At 45.5% G+C, this 17,669-nt stretch overlaps 1 protein-coding gene across 32 annotated transcripts in view; it reads right to left on the bottom strand.

The window, feature by feature from the left end:
• Positions 1-17,669, bottom strand: part of TNIK (TRAF2 and NCK interacting kinase) — a 302,307-nt gene that overhangs the window by 110,289 nt on the left and 174,349 nt on the right. For all 32 annotated transcript variants that reach the window (XM_042853762.2, XM_065557764.1, XM_065557762.1 and 29 more), the window contains exon 5: positions 983-1,093. In XM_042853762.2, coding sequence (XP_042709696.1) covers positions 983-1,093 — 111 coding nt within the window. The remainder of the gene's footprint in view (positions 1-982; positions 1,094-17,669) is intronic.

Genomic DNA, 17,669 nt, shown 5'->3' with positions numbered 1-17,669 from the left:
TAAGCCTGTGTAACTGTGGTTTCTTGAGACTGAAGGAAATGTCACTACAACAGCTGATTAACTACAATGCTTGTTATTTTGCTCATCAAATTGTGGGGGATGGTGCGGATGGTGGCATGTATTGTAAATAAACAAATGCTTAGTCACCACTGGACAGCAACTGGAACTTGGTGAGCATTTTATATCCTTCCATGTGCATGTTTGAGCACTCGCTTCCTTCCTCAGCCAGTTTTTTGGGACTCATTCAAATGGTGGCTGCTTCTTGAAATCTATTCTGTACGGGGTTCCCACACCATGTATATGATGGACTTAAACACAAAGCTTATTTCTTACATTCATAGATGTTAAGGTCATACCATTATGATCATGTAGACTGGCTACCTGAATGACATGGGCATCATATGGAAGTGCATCATTTACAGAAGGCAGCAACGCAGTGCTACGGAACACTGGCACTCCCGAGTATAAGCCATTCCAATCACACCCTTATCTCATGGGTATAAAAGTTCCAACATCCTCACTCAAGCCAGTGACACCAGGCAAACCGAAAAATAAAAATGTGCCATTTGAGTTGGCAGTTAATAAAATGTCTTTTTAAAACACTGATTCCTTCTGTAGACTGTATTAGGCCTTTCCTTTCTGTTAATTGAAAATGGGATTCTAGCTTAAATACATTTTTGTACTTATTTATTATTAATGGGAATTACATTTTTGTTGAAGGAAAAATAGAGTTAAAAGTCGAGAAACTAACAAAGCTAGGGTGCATTAACTGGGAGTTATTTATTATGCATCAGACAAGTACATGAATCATTCACACCTACAGGCACCTAAGAACCATTAGCTTATGCCAGCATATTAGCCATACAGCCTCAAGTGCCATCTCACAAGCTTTACCTCTTTTTTAAGTGTAAAAAGCCAACCCTCAAACATTGCATTTGGTGAATGACATTTAGAACTACAGTAGCTCATTTTGGACACATACCCGTAAAATCTCCCTGCAGATGTACGCAATCCACTCCTCCTTCAAAGTGTTCCCTTTTGTGTTCTTGATCAGGTCAGTGACAGAGCCAGCACCACAGAACTCCATCACCAGCTGGCAAAGGAAACAAAGAACAATGATTGTAATTAAACTTGAAAGCAGCCTCTGGGTTGTAATAACCAAATGTAGTACATTGCAGTTGGCAAGGTATTTATGATGCAATTTCACTGCAACAGAAAGTGATCATTGAATAATTTTGAGTTTCTTTTCTTTTTAGTTGCAAGAGTTTATTTGTTTAAAAAAAAATTTTTGCACTGCTTGGGAAGCCTGTTTTCCTTCAAGAGGCATCAGAACAAGAAATGGAAGTAACTTTTATTACTGAAAAAAATGGGGAAAAAAATTAGAAATCTTGAAGTCACCAATCCCATTGCTATGTATTCTATATTCTCACTACAGGGCCTCGTTCCATATCAATGCAAATAGGATATATAGAGGTGCCCCAGAGTCAGTCTCTTGAAAATAAATCTTCCATAAATATGTGCAGACACCATTAAATCTGGGAGAAGTTTTCTTCCTATAATTCCATTTCTAATGATCTACTTAAGTTTTCACTCCTTTATGCTGGGGGGCTGTTCTCTGCTTCCTCATATCAGAAAACATTTCTTAATGGGTAAAGTTGGTTAATCTGTGGAACAGTCTGCCAAGGGGAGTGGTTCACTAGAGTTGTTTCAAATCAGACTGGACATATTTTTTCCCACTCTTCCCCTGTTTAATTTGTTTTAACAGTAAATATAAAAATCCAAACAGAGGGCATAAACCTGAAGATCTTATTGAGGCCCAGACCCAAAACTGATCAGTCATGAAATAAGAGAGACAAGACCAGCACACTGGGTCTGATCCTGCAGTCCATGCACCCACCAAACTCCTACTGTTTTCCAGGGAAATTTTATGCACATAAAGAATGCAGGACTGGACCCAATATAAACACACACCACATAACATGAATGATCACAAAAGAAAATTTCCCAGTCCGTAGATTGGTTTGCACTTCTTAAATATATGATTTTAATTTTGCTAAAATAATTTGGCTTATTACTTAGGGCTTAGACAATATTTCACGTTTTCAAAGCAATTGACATGACTTTACTAAAAACTGAAAGCTGAAACGAGAAAGGGGGGGAAAAAAAGACAATAAAAGGGTTAGTTGCCCCCCAACTACTTGGATGATTCAGTTAAAGGGACAATCCTATTGGCAGAGTCATAAAACAAAGACCAAACACTATTATAATCTTCAGTTCAGATAAGATACTTGAATAGAACATCGGGAACAATGCTGTACTAGTGGGAAGAAAGACCATCTTGACCTAGTACGTCCTTTCCATATCTAGTTTTGGTAACTTCTAGAATCATTTGTTTCTCAGTTCTGTTCCAGATGAAGGCTGATAAATTCTTTGCATGTCCCTAAGAAACAAAAGTTACTTTTACATTATAAAAGTGGACTTAAGAAATGAACTTATGATTGGCTAAATCAGTCATGTGACCACACAGGTAATTAGCGCATCCACAGAGATTACAACTTTCCCCTGCTAAATGATGAGAACAAGGATCAAAACACCAAACACTGTGACCTGGTCAACAGCTTCACAACCTAGAAAACAAAATAATTGATTACTAATTGCTCCCCATAAAATGGAATAATGTAACTCTGCGCTAGAAAGAAATTCTTCCCTTTCTCTTTCCCCTCTTAACTGATTGATACTGTACATGGGAATTGCAATATCTGTACATGTATTACAAAATAAGCACTTAGGATACTATAGTGATGAGGACTATAGAAAATCTTTAGATAGATAGGTCGGTAGCTAAATATAACGAGTTTGATATACACATACAAGAAATAAAACTTACTGTAAGGGTTTCATTACATTGCATGCTGCTGTCATGGAGGTTGAGAGTGGTTGATGTGTGTGAGAGAGATTCCTTATACCCCCATTCAGACCCCCAACTCCTAACATTACCGTGACATCATCTCTCACTCGTGTTCCAGAACATCCCTCTCAATCCCCGCCCCCGCACATTCATCCAGCGCCCTCCCAAATAAATCCATTTGCAAGTTCCTACTGTGACTCCAAACCCACAATTTTGCCTCCGGCTAAAGGATGGGTGAGTTGTAGCAAGAAACAGGGTGAATTTTGAGTCCCAGGCAGGAAAAAAAGGTTGGGAATCACTGTCTTCTCCCTCAGGACTGACAGACACACATTGTACCTATATGTGTATATTGCTCATAACTAGAAAGCAATGAAAAATGAAGGTACCATTACACTATATATTGCAATCACAAAATATTAAAAAGAAGGACCAAACATCATTACAAGTATCCACTTTATCCATTAATTTGAATGATCATCTCTGTAGTCCAGCCAGCTCACTCAGTCCTACACTTCTGTCCTTGATTTAAATCTGGCAAAGATTTTGTAGCAATAAGTACATCAAGTAGCCACTTGCCTCATGTAACCCCTGAATAATTGTGAAGTCTCCTAGAAATAAAAAAAGATGAGAGTCCCAGGAGAGTTTAATGCCCAACTCAGCTTTTCAAAAATACTAAGAGACATACAATCCCGTAACGTGTGTAAGAGAATATCCAGCAACCGCAGATATTATTACAGTACTGGCAATACCAGCAGCACACAGGTCCAGTTGGGCAGGGGTCCAACGGGGCTTAACAATGAACATGTGTTGCTAACTGTGAGGCATTTTGAATAAGCTGTGCCATTAATTCTTTAAGAGAAGGGGAAGTAGCCAGTGAACAACATTGTCAATGTATCTCAGCCTGCAGTAGAAGGATAATGGACCTCTGACTCAAAGAACAGCATTTCTTGTGAAGGCTTTGTACTGAAGGGATAAAGAACTAAGCAATTGCTACAAATAGAGATGGACAAAATATGTGAAGTGAAATTGTTCTTCCATAACATTTTGAATTGCCTGTTTGTGTTTTAAATTCACAGAGTACTGCAAAAATATAGCTTTGCTGTGAGAAATTATTCAGTGAAGTTGGCCACGGGCTGTATTGAGCTTTATCTTCACCTTCTCCACTGACTAGCCAGAACAGTGTTTTGCACATGTACAGCAATTTACAGACATTATGTATCACAACATTTGTGTCATAATGCCAATACCTTCATTTTATACATACAAGAACAGAGCAGTTAAGTGATTTGCTCGGGGTCATCATACAAGTTGGTGGGAAAAAGCTGGTAATTGTGTCCAGGAGTCATGGTCCCTGCCGTGTTTTCTAATTGACTACTACAAAGGGAAGGATAGTCTTGTGGCTAAAGCAATGGACTGGGAATCAAAAGATATGAGTTCCAACCCCAGCTCTTCAACAGACTTCCTGAGTCTCAACTTCCCCATCTATAAAATGGTGATAAAGCTGATAGTATGCGACAGGATTGGTTATCAGGATTCATTCCCTCATATTTGCACAGTGCTTGGAGATCTTCAAATGTACTTGCATCACGTGCCTTCTAATCTGTGTAATATTGCCTGTAGATGCAAAACTAATAGAGCAGTTAGCCTAATAACTGCTTGTATCATTACCAAGATTGTTAAATGCTGGAGATATTGAGGGGTGGGGGAAGATACTAAACCCGAAATGCTGACTAAATTTTTATTACTCGTAACTAAAATTAAAGGCAGGATGGGATGGAGGTAAGATCACATTCTGAAATTTAATTTCCATGGCTGATCATTAAGGATTTTTAATATAGTCCATTTAGTATTTCTTTTCCCTTTTATGTTAGACTAGAGCAGCAATCCTTACAAGCAAGGCATGTAAATGCACAGCAGCTGTAACTCCATTGTGGCCTGCATTCTCTGAACATATTGCTTCATGAATCCTCACTGCTTGTGAATGAATCATTTTTCTGTTGATATAGAAGTGGCCTCCAAAATCATTTTCCAGGCCTCCTCTGGCCCCACCACCACTGTGCATTACATTCGGCTAGCTTTGAATTGAGGTCCAGAACTCAGAAATGACTAACATTTGTGCATGAAGCCATTATCCAGAAGACTGATCTGGACCCCTCCCTGAGGAACTTCAATACTCCAGAGAGGGTCCCTCCAGAACTATTTGTCTGCAGCAACTCACTAACCTTCCTGTGACTGAGGCCTGGTCTACCCTACGAGTTTAGGTTGACTTTAGCAGCGTTAAATTGAATTAAGCCTGGATACGTCCACACGACAAAGCCCTTTCTTTCGACTTAAAGGGCCCTTTAAACCGGTTTCTTTACTCCATTTCCGACGAGGGGATTAGCGCTAAAATCGGCCTTTGTGGGTCGGATTTGGGGTAGTGTGGATGGAATTCAACGTTATTGGCCTCCGGGAGCTATCCCACAGTGCTTCATTGTGACGGCTCTGGACAGCACTCTCAACTCAGATCAAGGAGAAACAAACAAAAGTTTCACACCGTAGCCTGGCCAGTCACAAAACTGGTTTCCAAAGCTTCTCTGATGCGCACCTGCTGTACTCTTCTAACCGCCCTGGTGTCTGGCTGCGCGTAATCAGCGGCCAGGCGATGTGCCTCAACCTCCCACCCCACCATAAATGTCTCCCCCTTACTCTCACAGATATTGTGGAGCGCACAGCAAGCAGCAATAACAATGGGGATATTGGTTTCGCTGAGGTCTATCCGAGTCAGTAAGCTGCGCCAGCGTGCTTTTAAATGTCCAAATGCACATTCCACCACCATTCAGCACTTGCTCGGCCTATAGTTGAACAGGTCCTGACTACTGTCTAGGCTGCCTGTGTACGGCTTCATGATCCATGGCATTAAGGGGTAGGCTGGGTCCCCAAGGATAACGATAGGCATTTCAACATCCCCAACGGTTATTTTCTGGTCCGGGAAGAAAGTCCCTTCCTCCAGCTTTCGAAACAGACCAGCGTGCCTGAAGACGCGAGCATCATGTACCTTTCCCGGCCATCACACGTTGATGTTGGTGAAACGTCCCTTGTGATCCACCAGGGCTTGCAGCAGCATTGAAAAGTACCCCTTGCGGTTTATGTACTCGGTGGCTTGGTGCTCCAGTGACAAGATAGGGATATGGGTTCCGTCTATTGCCCCACCACAGTTTGGGAATCCCGTTACAGCAAAGCCATCCACTATGACCTGCACGTTTCCCAGAGTCACTACCCTTGATATCAGCAGGTCTTTGATTGCCCTGGCAACTTGGATCACAGCAGCCCCCACAGTAGATTTGCCCACTCCAAATTGATTCCCGACTGACCGGTAGCTGTCTGGAGTTGCAAGCTTCCACAGGGCTATCGCCACTCGCTTCTCAACTGTGAGGGCTGCTCTCATCCTGGTATTCTGGCACTTCAGGGCAGGGGAAAGCAAGTCACAAAGTTCCATGAAAGTGCCCTTACGCATGCGAAAGTTTCGCAGCCACTGGGAATCGTCCCAAACCTGCAACACGATCCGGTCCCACCAGTCTGTGCTTGTTTCCCGGGCCCAGAATCGGCGTTCCACGCCATGAACCTGCCCCAGTAACACCATGATTTGCACATTGCTGGGGCTGTGAGGGCTGTGTCCATGTCAATTTCCTCATCACTGTCGTCACCGCACTGCAATCACCTCCTCGGCTGGTCCTGGTTTTGCTTTGGCATGTCCTGGCTCTGCATATACTCCAGGACAATGCGCGTGGTGTTCATAGTGCTCATAATTGCCGCAGTGATCTGAGTGGGCTCCATGATCCCAGTGCTATGGCGTCTGGTCTGAAAAAAGGCGCGAAACTGACGGAGGGAGGGAGGGGCGACTGAAGACATGGCGTACAGGTACAGGGAATTAAAATCAACAAAGGTGGCTGTGCATCAGGGAGAGACACAAACAACTGTCACACAGAATGGCCCCCCCAAAGATTGAACTCAAAACCCTGGGTTTAGCAGGCCGTTGATTTCACGGAGGGAGGGGGAAGCAAATGAATACAGAACAAATCTGGTCCATCTATTTTTTACATCTTAAGCTGGCAGCAGACAGTGCAGCATGACTGATAGCCATCGGCATCTTCTGGGTGCTTGGCAGAAAATTATGTACTACGACTGCTAGCCATCCTCATCAAGACGGTTCAATAGGCCAGGAGACAAAACATGTCTGCCCAGGTGCCTCTGATTGAACTCACTGAGGAATACGACGATGACGGATACCAGTCGTAATACACCATCCACTGCCAAAAGGCAAGGGGCTGCTGCTCTGTAGCAATGCAGCCCCACGTATGCCAGCACCCAGATAGCCGATGACGGCTACCAGTCACACTGCACCGTCTACTGCCAAAAGGCAATTAGCTGCTGCTGTGTAGCAATGCAGTACCATGTCTGCCGGCACCCAGATGACATATGGTGACGGTGAGCTGAGCTGAGCTGAGCGGGCTCCATGCTTGCCGTGGTATGTTGTCTGCACAGGTAACCCAGCTAAAAAGGCGTGAATCGATTGTCTGCCGTTGCTCTGACGGAGGGGGAGGGGCCTGACAACATGTACCCAGAACCCCCCGCGACACTGTTTTGCATCATCAGGCATTGGGATCTCAACCCAGAATTCCAATAGGCAGCGGAGACTGCGGGAACAGCTACCCACAGTGCAATGCTCCGGAAGCCAACGCTAGCCTTGGTACTGTGGACACAGTCTGCCGACTTCATGCACTTAGAGCATTTTATGTGGGGACACAAACAATCGACTGTATAAAACCGATATCTATAAAACCGGCTTCTATAAATTCGACCTAATTTTGTAGTGTAGACATACCCTCATTTTCCTGTCCCTCACACCATGTTCTTTCTTACCACACCCTTCCCCTCAAGAGCAACTGATTGAGTCCCAACTGTTCAATCAATCCAAGCCATGTTTAACCCTGGATTCTGAAGTGGAATCTCTCTGGTATTCAGTTCACACCAGGAAGCTAGGGTTTAGCACTCTGAATAGAAACATGACAATGACTTGCCCTTGGGTGTTGGTGGGCTCTGGCCTAAAGTTACCTTCATGGTCACATAGGTCCCAGTTCTTCGCCGAACACTGCACTACACACCAAAGGTAGGATTTTCCAAAGTGCTCAGTGTTGCACCAACTTTGCTCCCACTGGTGACAATGATAAAATGCCCATCGACTTCCATGGCGGCAGAGCTAGGCCAACACAGAGTGCTACTGAAATCCCCCTCCCCAACTTACTAGCCAATGCTCAGTCCCAGGCTCGAATTCGATCAGCTAGCATTCACAGAGAGGAAAGCATAGCAAAGCTCGTGACAAAATTGCCTGATATGCCACATCTATTGCTAACTGAAGACATGTTTAATCCACCACGTGGTCGTCTGCCCTCACAGTGCCCACTGCGGATAAGTTTACTAGGTAAGGGATTTATGGTAGAGGACACGTGGCAAGCTTCATGGTCCGCAGAGAAAGTGACAAATTATTATCTTGTCTCGGACCCCATTCAGTGTCAACCCGGGTTTGATTTACCACAAAGGCAATGGAGCCTTCTCAACCGGTTTCATGGCGGACATGGAATTTGTGCTGCAGCAGAATTTCTTTGGCATTTTAGACACAGTCCACTACGTCAATGTGGGCAGCCACAACCATGACACACATAGTTGAGGACTGCAAAATGACTCATCTTCCTGGAGGCCTTCGTGCCTTCAACACTGTTGATAAGAAAGCGGTGGCTTGGCTTTCCCAGATTGCATACCCCCAAATAAATAAATAACTAAATAGGCCCAGGCTCCCTGGCAATGGTCCCCTCAGACTCTAATGCCTGCAGGCCACCTCAGAGAGTAAATCTCCTAACTGCCCTGCCCGACAAGGGCCAAGCTGCACTGATATTAGCTCCACTTCCTGGTTTCAAAGATAGGCTGCAGAAGGCCTCACAAAACACAACTGGTAGTGATTATCTGTGTGGGGGCTGGAGGCAGGGTATGTTACCACAGCCTGAGTTGTCCAGGTGCATGCTGTGGGTAGAGAAAACTGACAGAACTGACCAAAAGGTGGGGAGCAAGGTGGATAAAGCCCTGTGCAGAGCCGTAACTAGGTATTTTTGCGCCCGAGGCAAGAATATAAAATTGCACCCTCCCCCAGGGCTGGCAATTTGGCGGCGGGTCCCTCAGTCTCTCTTGGAGGGAAGGGCCTGCCGCCGAATTGCTGCCGAAGAACGAATGAAGGGGCAGTGGTAGAGCCTGTGATTTTGGGGGGTCAACTCATGATTTTTGACTGCTTGGGCTGGTAATGTTGCTTACAAGATGGTCTTTGGTTCCAGTCCAGTTCCAATCCAGAGAGGGACTCACAGGTTAAGAGAGGAGGGAGGTGCTGGATATCAGCAGTGGCCACTAGGGATCAGCATATGTCCTGAGAATGCTGGGAGTTCAGGTTTGCAGGGCAGGATCAGGGGTGGCAGGTTTGTAGAAATTTTGGTGGTGCCCAGAACCCCGCCCCCTCCCCCGCCCAAGGCTTGGGGAGGGAGTTTGGGTGAGGGAGGAGGTCTGGGGTGCAGGCCCTAGGTTGGGGCAGGGGCAGGGCCAGCGCTTCCATTTAGGTGACCTAGGCGGTCGCCTAGGGCACCAGGATTTGGGGGGGCGGCAATTCGGCGGCGGGGGGGGTCCTTCCGCGCTCCGGGTCTTCGGGGCACTTCGGCGGTGGGTCCCGGAGCGAGTGAAGGACCCGCCGCTGAAGTGCCCTGAAGACCAGGAGCGCGGAAGGACCCCCCCCCGCCGTAGAATTGCCGACGATGACTGGGAGCGCGGAAGGACCCCCGCCTAGGGTGCCAAAAACCCTGGCACCGCTCCTGGGCAGGGATTTGGGTTCAGGCTCTGGGAGGGAGTTTGGGGGTAGGAGGGGGTGTGGAGGGAAGGGGTTCAGGGGTGAGAGCTGTGGATTGTAGCTGCAGGTGAGGGGTTTGGAGTGTGGGAGGGGCTCAGGGCGACAGTAGGGGTGAGGGCTCTGTCTGGGGTTGGGAATGGGAGGTTTGCGGTGTGGGAGAGGCTCAGGGTGAGAGTAGGAGTGTGGGGGATGAGGGCTCTGGCTGGGGCTGGGAATGGGAGGTTTGGGGTGTGGGCTGTGGGGTGGGGCAGGGCTGGAGAGGAGTTTGGGGTGCAGGCAGGCTGCTCCGGGACAGGGGCCAGAGAGAAGGACTCCCCCCAGCCCTCTCCTGCCCCCCCAGCAGCACACTTACCCCCACCACTGTCACTGCATGTGCTCCTAGGGCCCCTCTCAGGTCCAGGAATCTCCCTCGCCTCCCCTGTGGTGGATGCCGGGGGGCGCTGCGTGCGCCTCCTCCCCTGCTGTTGCCCCGACTGTAGCTTCACTGGGGGTGAGGGATGGGGCTGCCTCCTTGCCCAGCATGGGGCAGGAGTGGTGACTGCGGGCAGGGCCCCTGTGCTGCTGGAGGGTCCCATTGGCAGTAGGACCCTGCGGCAGTAGTTGCTGCAGGGGAAAGACAGGGACTCTCTGCTCCGGGGCTGGGAAGGGGAGAGGGGAAGCAAGTCGGGGTCAGGAGCGGGGGCAGCAGGTGGGGTCGGAGGGGGGGGGGGAGATCACCTGGGTTATAAATATCTCCGTGCCAGCAGCTTTTTTGTTTTTTCTCTCCACCACTTTCTGCGCCCACCCGGCTTTGTGTGCCCGAGGCAAGTGCCTCACTCGCCTCGCCCTTGTTACCGCACTGGCCCTGTGCTTACTACTTTGCATATGGGGGTACAAAACCTATACTCAGCTCTGTGCTTGGAATCAGAATGGGACTGAGCACAGGTCAGTGTGTTGACCCCAGCCAATATAAACTGTTTAGGGACCATTATGCTTTCACAGCTCTTTTATAAAGGCCCACGTCTTTATTGTCGTACACCTCATTACTCTTTATACTACAACCACAGTTATTAACACCTGAAGCCAATAGCAGGGCATTAAAAATTCAATAACCTTCACCTGGTAATTCAGCAGAAAAGCTGCTGCTTGTTTCTGAAAATGAGAAAACAATTGATTTTGTATTAAGCATCGATTAAAATATTCAGTAGAAAGGAATGTTCCCGTTCAGCATGCTGAACTGAATAGATAAAAGTGGATTTTAATTGACTCTACCAGCAGCCCAGCTAGAACAGGCTGCAAATTAAAGAGCGCTACCTGCAGTTCTCTGACTCTGCTCCTTTTAAAGCTTGGGCCCCACAACCACAATGACATGTCTGTCTGGTTGCTTTAGCCCGCAGGGTACAGAAATGCATGCCACTGACACACCAGTCTCCTTCCTTTGAAGGCAGTGGCCTACAATATAAACACCCTTGCAGTCTTTCATAAATAAATAATTTGCCTGGCTACATTCTGTGAGCACCTTCTAACAGCACGAGGCCAGACATGTAATTCATGTCACTTAGGAAGCCTGAAAATTGTTATTGTCAGGACTAAGCAAGACTTCAAAGAGTGGAAGAGAAAAGAGTGGACACAGTCACAGGATTGAGAGTTACAATACATAGCTCCTGCAGAAATAGCTTTGAACAGAACTGGAAATTAAATAGCTTAGGCTTACTTAGCCACAAAGCAGCAGAAAGTCTTGCTTATGACACACTGTCTATCCTCTCAGCCAGACTCCATTAACCAGTCCTGTTCAATGCCAATCTCCTTATAACTGCCTCTTTCCAAGCACTCCTTTTGTATTTTGCTCTCAGGTCATGTGGATTATCGCTGAAAGTGGGCCTTGAAGGAACTGATCAGAATTAAAGGTCAGCTTAAATCTTTTCCTGCTAAACTCAAACTTCTAAATATTTAATTTGAGTTGGTTAAGGTTTCAGCTGTGCAGAAACATTCTCCAATGAGTCCACTCAACAGAACGATAGAGCCCAGCACGGATACAAAAAATGTATCCGCAACTGATCTGCAATCCGCAAACATGGTTTGCAGAATGAGACCCCCAGAAGAGTTGCCATGGAAGCAATCCATCTCCCGCCAGAAAGGTGGGTACTTCTCCCCACTGGGGAATGGCTACATTACCACTGCTCTGCCCTCAGCTGTCACTGCCTGAAGCTTATTCTGCATGCAGTGTAAATCCAATTCTAGAAGCAGCAGCAAAATTCTATACAATTGTACATGCATGGCAGATCTTTTCTGCTAATCACTTCAATACACTGCAGATGGAAAGGACAGATGACAATCATCCAGCAAAGCAACACCCATATTAACACACAGCATATAGCCACAGGGTAACATACTGAATTTAAGAAGAAACCCTACAGCTTCTGATAATATTTCCAGAATCAACTCTGGAATATCAGTGTGCTCAGGAATGTGCTTCTTTGTGTTGATCACTTTTGCAATTGAGTACAAGTTTCTTTATGACCCCCTGCATAATTCTATCCCTCTCTAAAAATCCATCACTTACATCCCCTCCCCGTGCCCAGTGCTCTGACGACGATGCCAACCTCAACATCTTAGTCGTCTGCCTCTCTCAAATGACCCCATGTTTTCTTGAACAGAGATGCACATACATGGAATGCTCTCTTTGAGCTGATATGGAAGGCCACTACCCTCTATTCATTTAATCTTTCTTGATGTCTACCATGACACCTACAAGCAATTTGTTCACTGTCCTCTACTCTATTTACTTTATTTATCTGTTGAGTGAACTACTCATTTATGTGGGGATAGGAAGTCCAGTGATCAGAGGCAGGTCATAAGGAGACTGGAATTAAGGCTGGGAATTGATGTTTGGGGTCAAATAGTTGATAGGATGGAGGGATGATGGGGGGGAGGAGTGGGTTTAACTTCATAAAAAGTTCACCAACAAACTTTGTGCCTACCATCACACTGATCACTTTGCTTGTGGTTCTACTGCTCATCCTCTGTCTTCTTAGACTCCACATTCTTCTGTGTAGGGAATGTGTCTCTCTGTGTTTGGAGCTCCTCAGTTCACAGGGGGTATGCATGCTGCCCCTTCCCGCACCCCACAGGGCTGTGCTAAATGGTAGGTCACTCTGGAGGAGGGGGCGTTGTGATCATTGGGCCTATAATTTCCCCCTAATTGTGAGCTAAGCTATGAACAGTGTGTGAAAGTTCAAAAAAATGTCACAATAACCTATAACAGCAAATATTGATGGGAAAAGGTGCAATAAAGAGAGAGATTGAATTAGTCCAAACAAAAAGGCCTACGGCCATAAATCAAGGACCATGTTAAGATCATGCCTGATAAACAAAACAGTGTGGGGCTGGAAATCAATGAACCAAAATTGGTGTGTGGGAAATTAGATCTAATTGGTGGACAAAATAATGAGAGGAAGGGCTATTCTGCCCATTACTCCCCTTTTTGGGGTCCTTAAAAGAAGAGGGGGGGGAGGAAATCAGTGGAGGAGAAAAGCTGGTTACTGTGACACTGGCTGACTGAAAGATGAGAGAAAGGGAAGAAGTGAGCTTCACCATCATGTCTGCCATGCCCACCATCTCCTGGGACCCCTAATCCTGATCAGACCAGGCCTGAAAAAGGGACCCAGAAGACACTGCAACCTCCACCATCTCCAGATAAATCCTGAACACCACCTAGGATGTGAGACTTGGTCGCCTCCTTCCCCCAACTGTCCTTTTCCTTTCCTGCCTTATTTCTTCTCTTTCCTATTTCTCTCCTTTTCCCTTCTGTCTCTTACGAGTCTGGCTTAGCCAGTCAAGACTGCATATTTTGCAACATGCTGAAAGCCTGTGACCAGAAAAAAGCAGCTAGAAGCAATGCCCTAAACAGCCAGGCACTGGCACATGTTTGCAAGGTCTCAAAGTAGCTGATAAGACCCGTGTATTGTGCCTGTGGTGGATTGTTTGTTGTTGTTGTTGTTGTTTTTAAAGCAGTGAGGTTGCAAGTTGAATTCAACACCAGAGACAGAAGCTGCAGTTTCTAAATCTTTGCGGTTCTTTATTTCCCCGGTTGCGTATGTGCCTATCTTGTTTTGTCTTCTAGGAATTGGGATTGGACTTTAACAGCAGCAGCAACACTGACAGCGTCAGCCCATTTCAACTAACTTCTCTTTTCTCCAAAAGGAAAGCTACCACCATCTTTAATGCCATCTGGGAGATGGTCAGACAGGGGGGAAGTTCCTTCCAAAGACTCCCCTCAGCTAAAGGGAAAAGGAAAAAAAGGATGTTAAAATGAAAGGCTTACTTAGTAACTTACCCTTCAAATGCTTTAACTATTTTCCTTCTTTTCTATATCTTTAATAAAAGATTAACGGATGTTTAACGGTGTTTGCCCTGGTACAAAGCATATCTGTATATCATTCTGTATATCAACCCCTGAACTGCGTTTAACACTCTTTAATGTTGGACAATTTTAGGGTAATGTTAATACCTTTAACTCTTTGGGCCCATATATTCCATTAAATTAATGCAACAGGGGCCATTGTCTCACCTCCTCCCACGCCCGCTGAAGGAAGATTTGCATCCACAGGGGGATGTGTAGGGAGTAGTCCATGCACTACCCTGAGCAGACTGATCGTCCGCAATTACCAGGGCATACAAGCAGGAGGGAAGATTTCTTGTGCCTTCTTCTCTGTGCACCCACAAGGACCAGGCACAGTCTGACCCTAATAAAGGAAGACGTTAGCTGACAAAACGCACCAACACACAAAGACAGCTGGGGAAATCAGAGCTGCATTTTTATGTTTCACTGGTTCGCTTTAGCTCTATTTCCCCCAAAACATTCCTCAGTATTGAGTGACCTTATGACCTAGTTAACCTGTTAGCTGAGCTCTGCTACCTTATGCCCATTGCTATAACCGATCTACTGGATAAGACAAACTAATACTTGTCTGGGGGCAAAATTCTCTAAGATTTCCGGTGAATTTTTGTCTCAGATAGTCTCCTCTAGCTACATGCATAGAACCTCCATTGACAGAAGATCAGCGTGAGCGGAGAGAAGATCGAAGATATCAATCATGCACATCTGAAAGCAACATTTTGACCAAAACATGGTTAAACCAATTTTAATGTCTTTTACACTTAGAGACACACAGTTAAAAGCTTAAAGGAACCATTAGATCACCCAGTCTGACCTCCTGTCTATCACAGGCCACCAGCATCACCTAGCAACTGCACACTAAGCCCAGCAACCAAAATTAGACCAAAGTACTACAACCCACAAAAGACTAAATACAGACCGAGACTAGGAGGGACCTACGTGCACCAATGCAATGGCAAGGCTAAGTGAGATACACCCAGATAACCCCAGCCAGTGACCTGCACTCTATGCTGCAGAAGAAAGTGAAAAAAACCAAGGTCACTGCCATCTCCAATATCAAATATTTTACCTTGCTCTTCCATTTCCTAGTGTACAAGTGATTTTTATTTCCTTTTTACAAATATGTCAGATTTGTGATACTGCATCTGTAGTGTCAGGAGACACGGCAGAATATGCTGTGTGCAGCTTTCTAGTTGCAGGAAAATTAGTCGGTGTAGTAGCTCATTGTTTCTTTGATGGTTGCTGTTATTGAATGGAGAACAGTAGACCTCTTCACCACTATGGGACCGCACAGGAATGACAATATGTTGTCAGACGCTTGCCTTGTTTCCGAGAGATCTTAATCTCTATTGAAAAAGCTCCCTTTTTCGATTTCCGTATCAGCCCTCTCAGTGTCGATAAAGAGAATTACTTGGGCATTATCAGAAACAGTTTTATTTCAATAAAGAGCCGGTGAAAAATAAACACGCCTTTATCTCCGAAGCAACCACTGATGAAATTGGAACATATGAGAATTCTATCAGATACCTCAAACAACAGTGATTTAATGTGGAGACAAAAGCACTGCCCTTCTCCCACTGTCAAAGGAGTTTCCCTTGAACACCTCTTATTCAGCTCCAGTACAGGACATAGACTTTCTAAAACTCTATCCACTCAACCACTTTTAAATCTAAAGAGGATAGAACTTAGCATGGCTTTCATCAATAGCCTGCAAGCTTTAGATGGTTGTGATTAATCCCTTCTTCAAGTAAAGGTCCAAAATCTTGCCAAGCTCCTGAGGGGTTGATTCATAGATTTTTTTTTTTTTAAAGGCCAGAAGGGACCATTAGATCATATAGGCTGACCTACTGTACAACACAGGTCATAGATGTGCACTCAGTTATCGAGCCCAAAGGGATGCAGATGGAGGGATGGATATAAGAAGCTCTCTCCCTTGCCCACTTGTGGAGGGGGTCACCAGAATCCTCTGGGGCAGTGGTTCTCAAACTGTGGGTTGGGACCGCTAAAATGGGGTCTCCAGGGCTGGCATTAGACTTGCTTGGCCCAGGGCTGAAGCCCAAGCCCAAGCCCCCTCAGACCTGAGGCTGAAGGTGGGGCTTGGGCTCTGGTTCAGGCTTCAGTCCTCCCTCCTGGGATCGTGTAATAATTTTTGTTGTCAGAAGGGAACTGCAGTGTAATGAAGTTTGAGAACCACTGCTCTGGGAGAAATCACAAATCCTGCTTGGACCTTCTTTGGTTCCAGTTAACTGAAGGAGGTGGAGCTCATTTATTTGCCTCGTGGGGAGGGTTTGACAAGGGAGGTTATTCTATTTATGTGAGATTCTTTCCTGGCATTATTTATCTTTAGCAAGTTTGGGTAGCTGTAGAGGCCCTTGGATAGGAGCTTTAGAAATAAAATTGTCTGACCAGAAAAGAGTTAATCATCAGACAGAAACAGCAACAAGGTAAAAACAAATTCCAATATGTACAACTATAACAACATGCTCATGCACCGTCAACATGGTGGGAGCCCGGAACCTCCATTAGCATTAAAGCATAGACTGCTACCACTTTAGCTATAGGGCTAACTACAAAACCAGCAACAAGAGAAAGCTATTATCCCAGAGACAAGCTGGACTGCTGGTGCAATGTGCTGATCACAGGGAAGGTCTGGGGGAGCCTACCCAAGCTCTCCCTTCCTAACCTGTCAGGGTGGTTAAGCACTGGAATAAATTGCCTAGGGAAGTTGTGGAATCTCCATCATTGGAGATTTTTAAGAGCAGCTTAGACAAACACCTATCAGGGATGGTCCAGATAATACTTTGTCCTGCCATGAGTGCAGAGGACTAGACTAGAAGACCTCCTGAGGTCCCCTCCAGTCTTACAATTCTATCTTGAGAGTTTAGGAGAGCTCCTGTGCCATGTGGTGCCCCAGAAGATGGGATGGGACACTAGGGCCATTGAGTATGGTCAGGAGAAGACAAGCCTGGCATGGCACAGCTGAGCTCTCCCCCCTATGCAAGCTGATACAGCTGCTCTGGCAGCTCCCAGGTGTTCTCTGTACAGCATCTGATGCTGTGGTGGCAGCCTGAGCCTGATTTTTTAGAAGGGTTTAGTTTTGTTAGCAAACACCCAACATTTTCCCCAGGAACACAAGCAACACAAAGGAAATGGTAATTTTAACAGCTCATAAGACCCTAACCCTGAATGAAATTTCATGGGACAAAGAAAAGGCACTTCTCTAGCCCAAGGGTTTTCTTCTTGTTGAACTGTATAGACCTACCACAAACAAAGGATGTGTAAGAGGTTCTAATAATAAATATATTAATAAATAAAAGAAGAATAAATTGTAAGAATGTTTTATAATGAAAAGCCTGAGCCAACCTAAATACAGGGATCACTGGCAGTGCTCCTTCAGTTCAGCTGATTTTTTATCACGGAAGTCATGTATTCCTTGATTTTATTTTATTTTATTCCCAAGA

The sequence above is a fragment of the Chrysemys picta genome, chromosome 9, assembly GCF_011386835.1.
Source record: "Chrysemys picta bellii isolate R12L10 chromosome 9, ASM1138683v2, whole genome shotgun sequence".
In the NCBI taxonomy this organism is placed as follows: Eukaryota; Metazoa; Chordata; order Testudines; family Emydidae; genus Chrysemys; species Chrysemys picta.
Note: the sequence above shows the minus strand (reverse complement) of the source record. Positions and strands in the feature narration are given on the sequence as shown.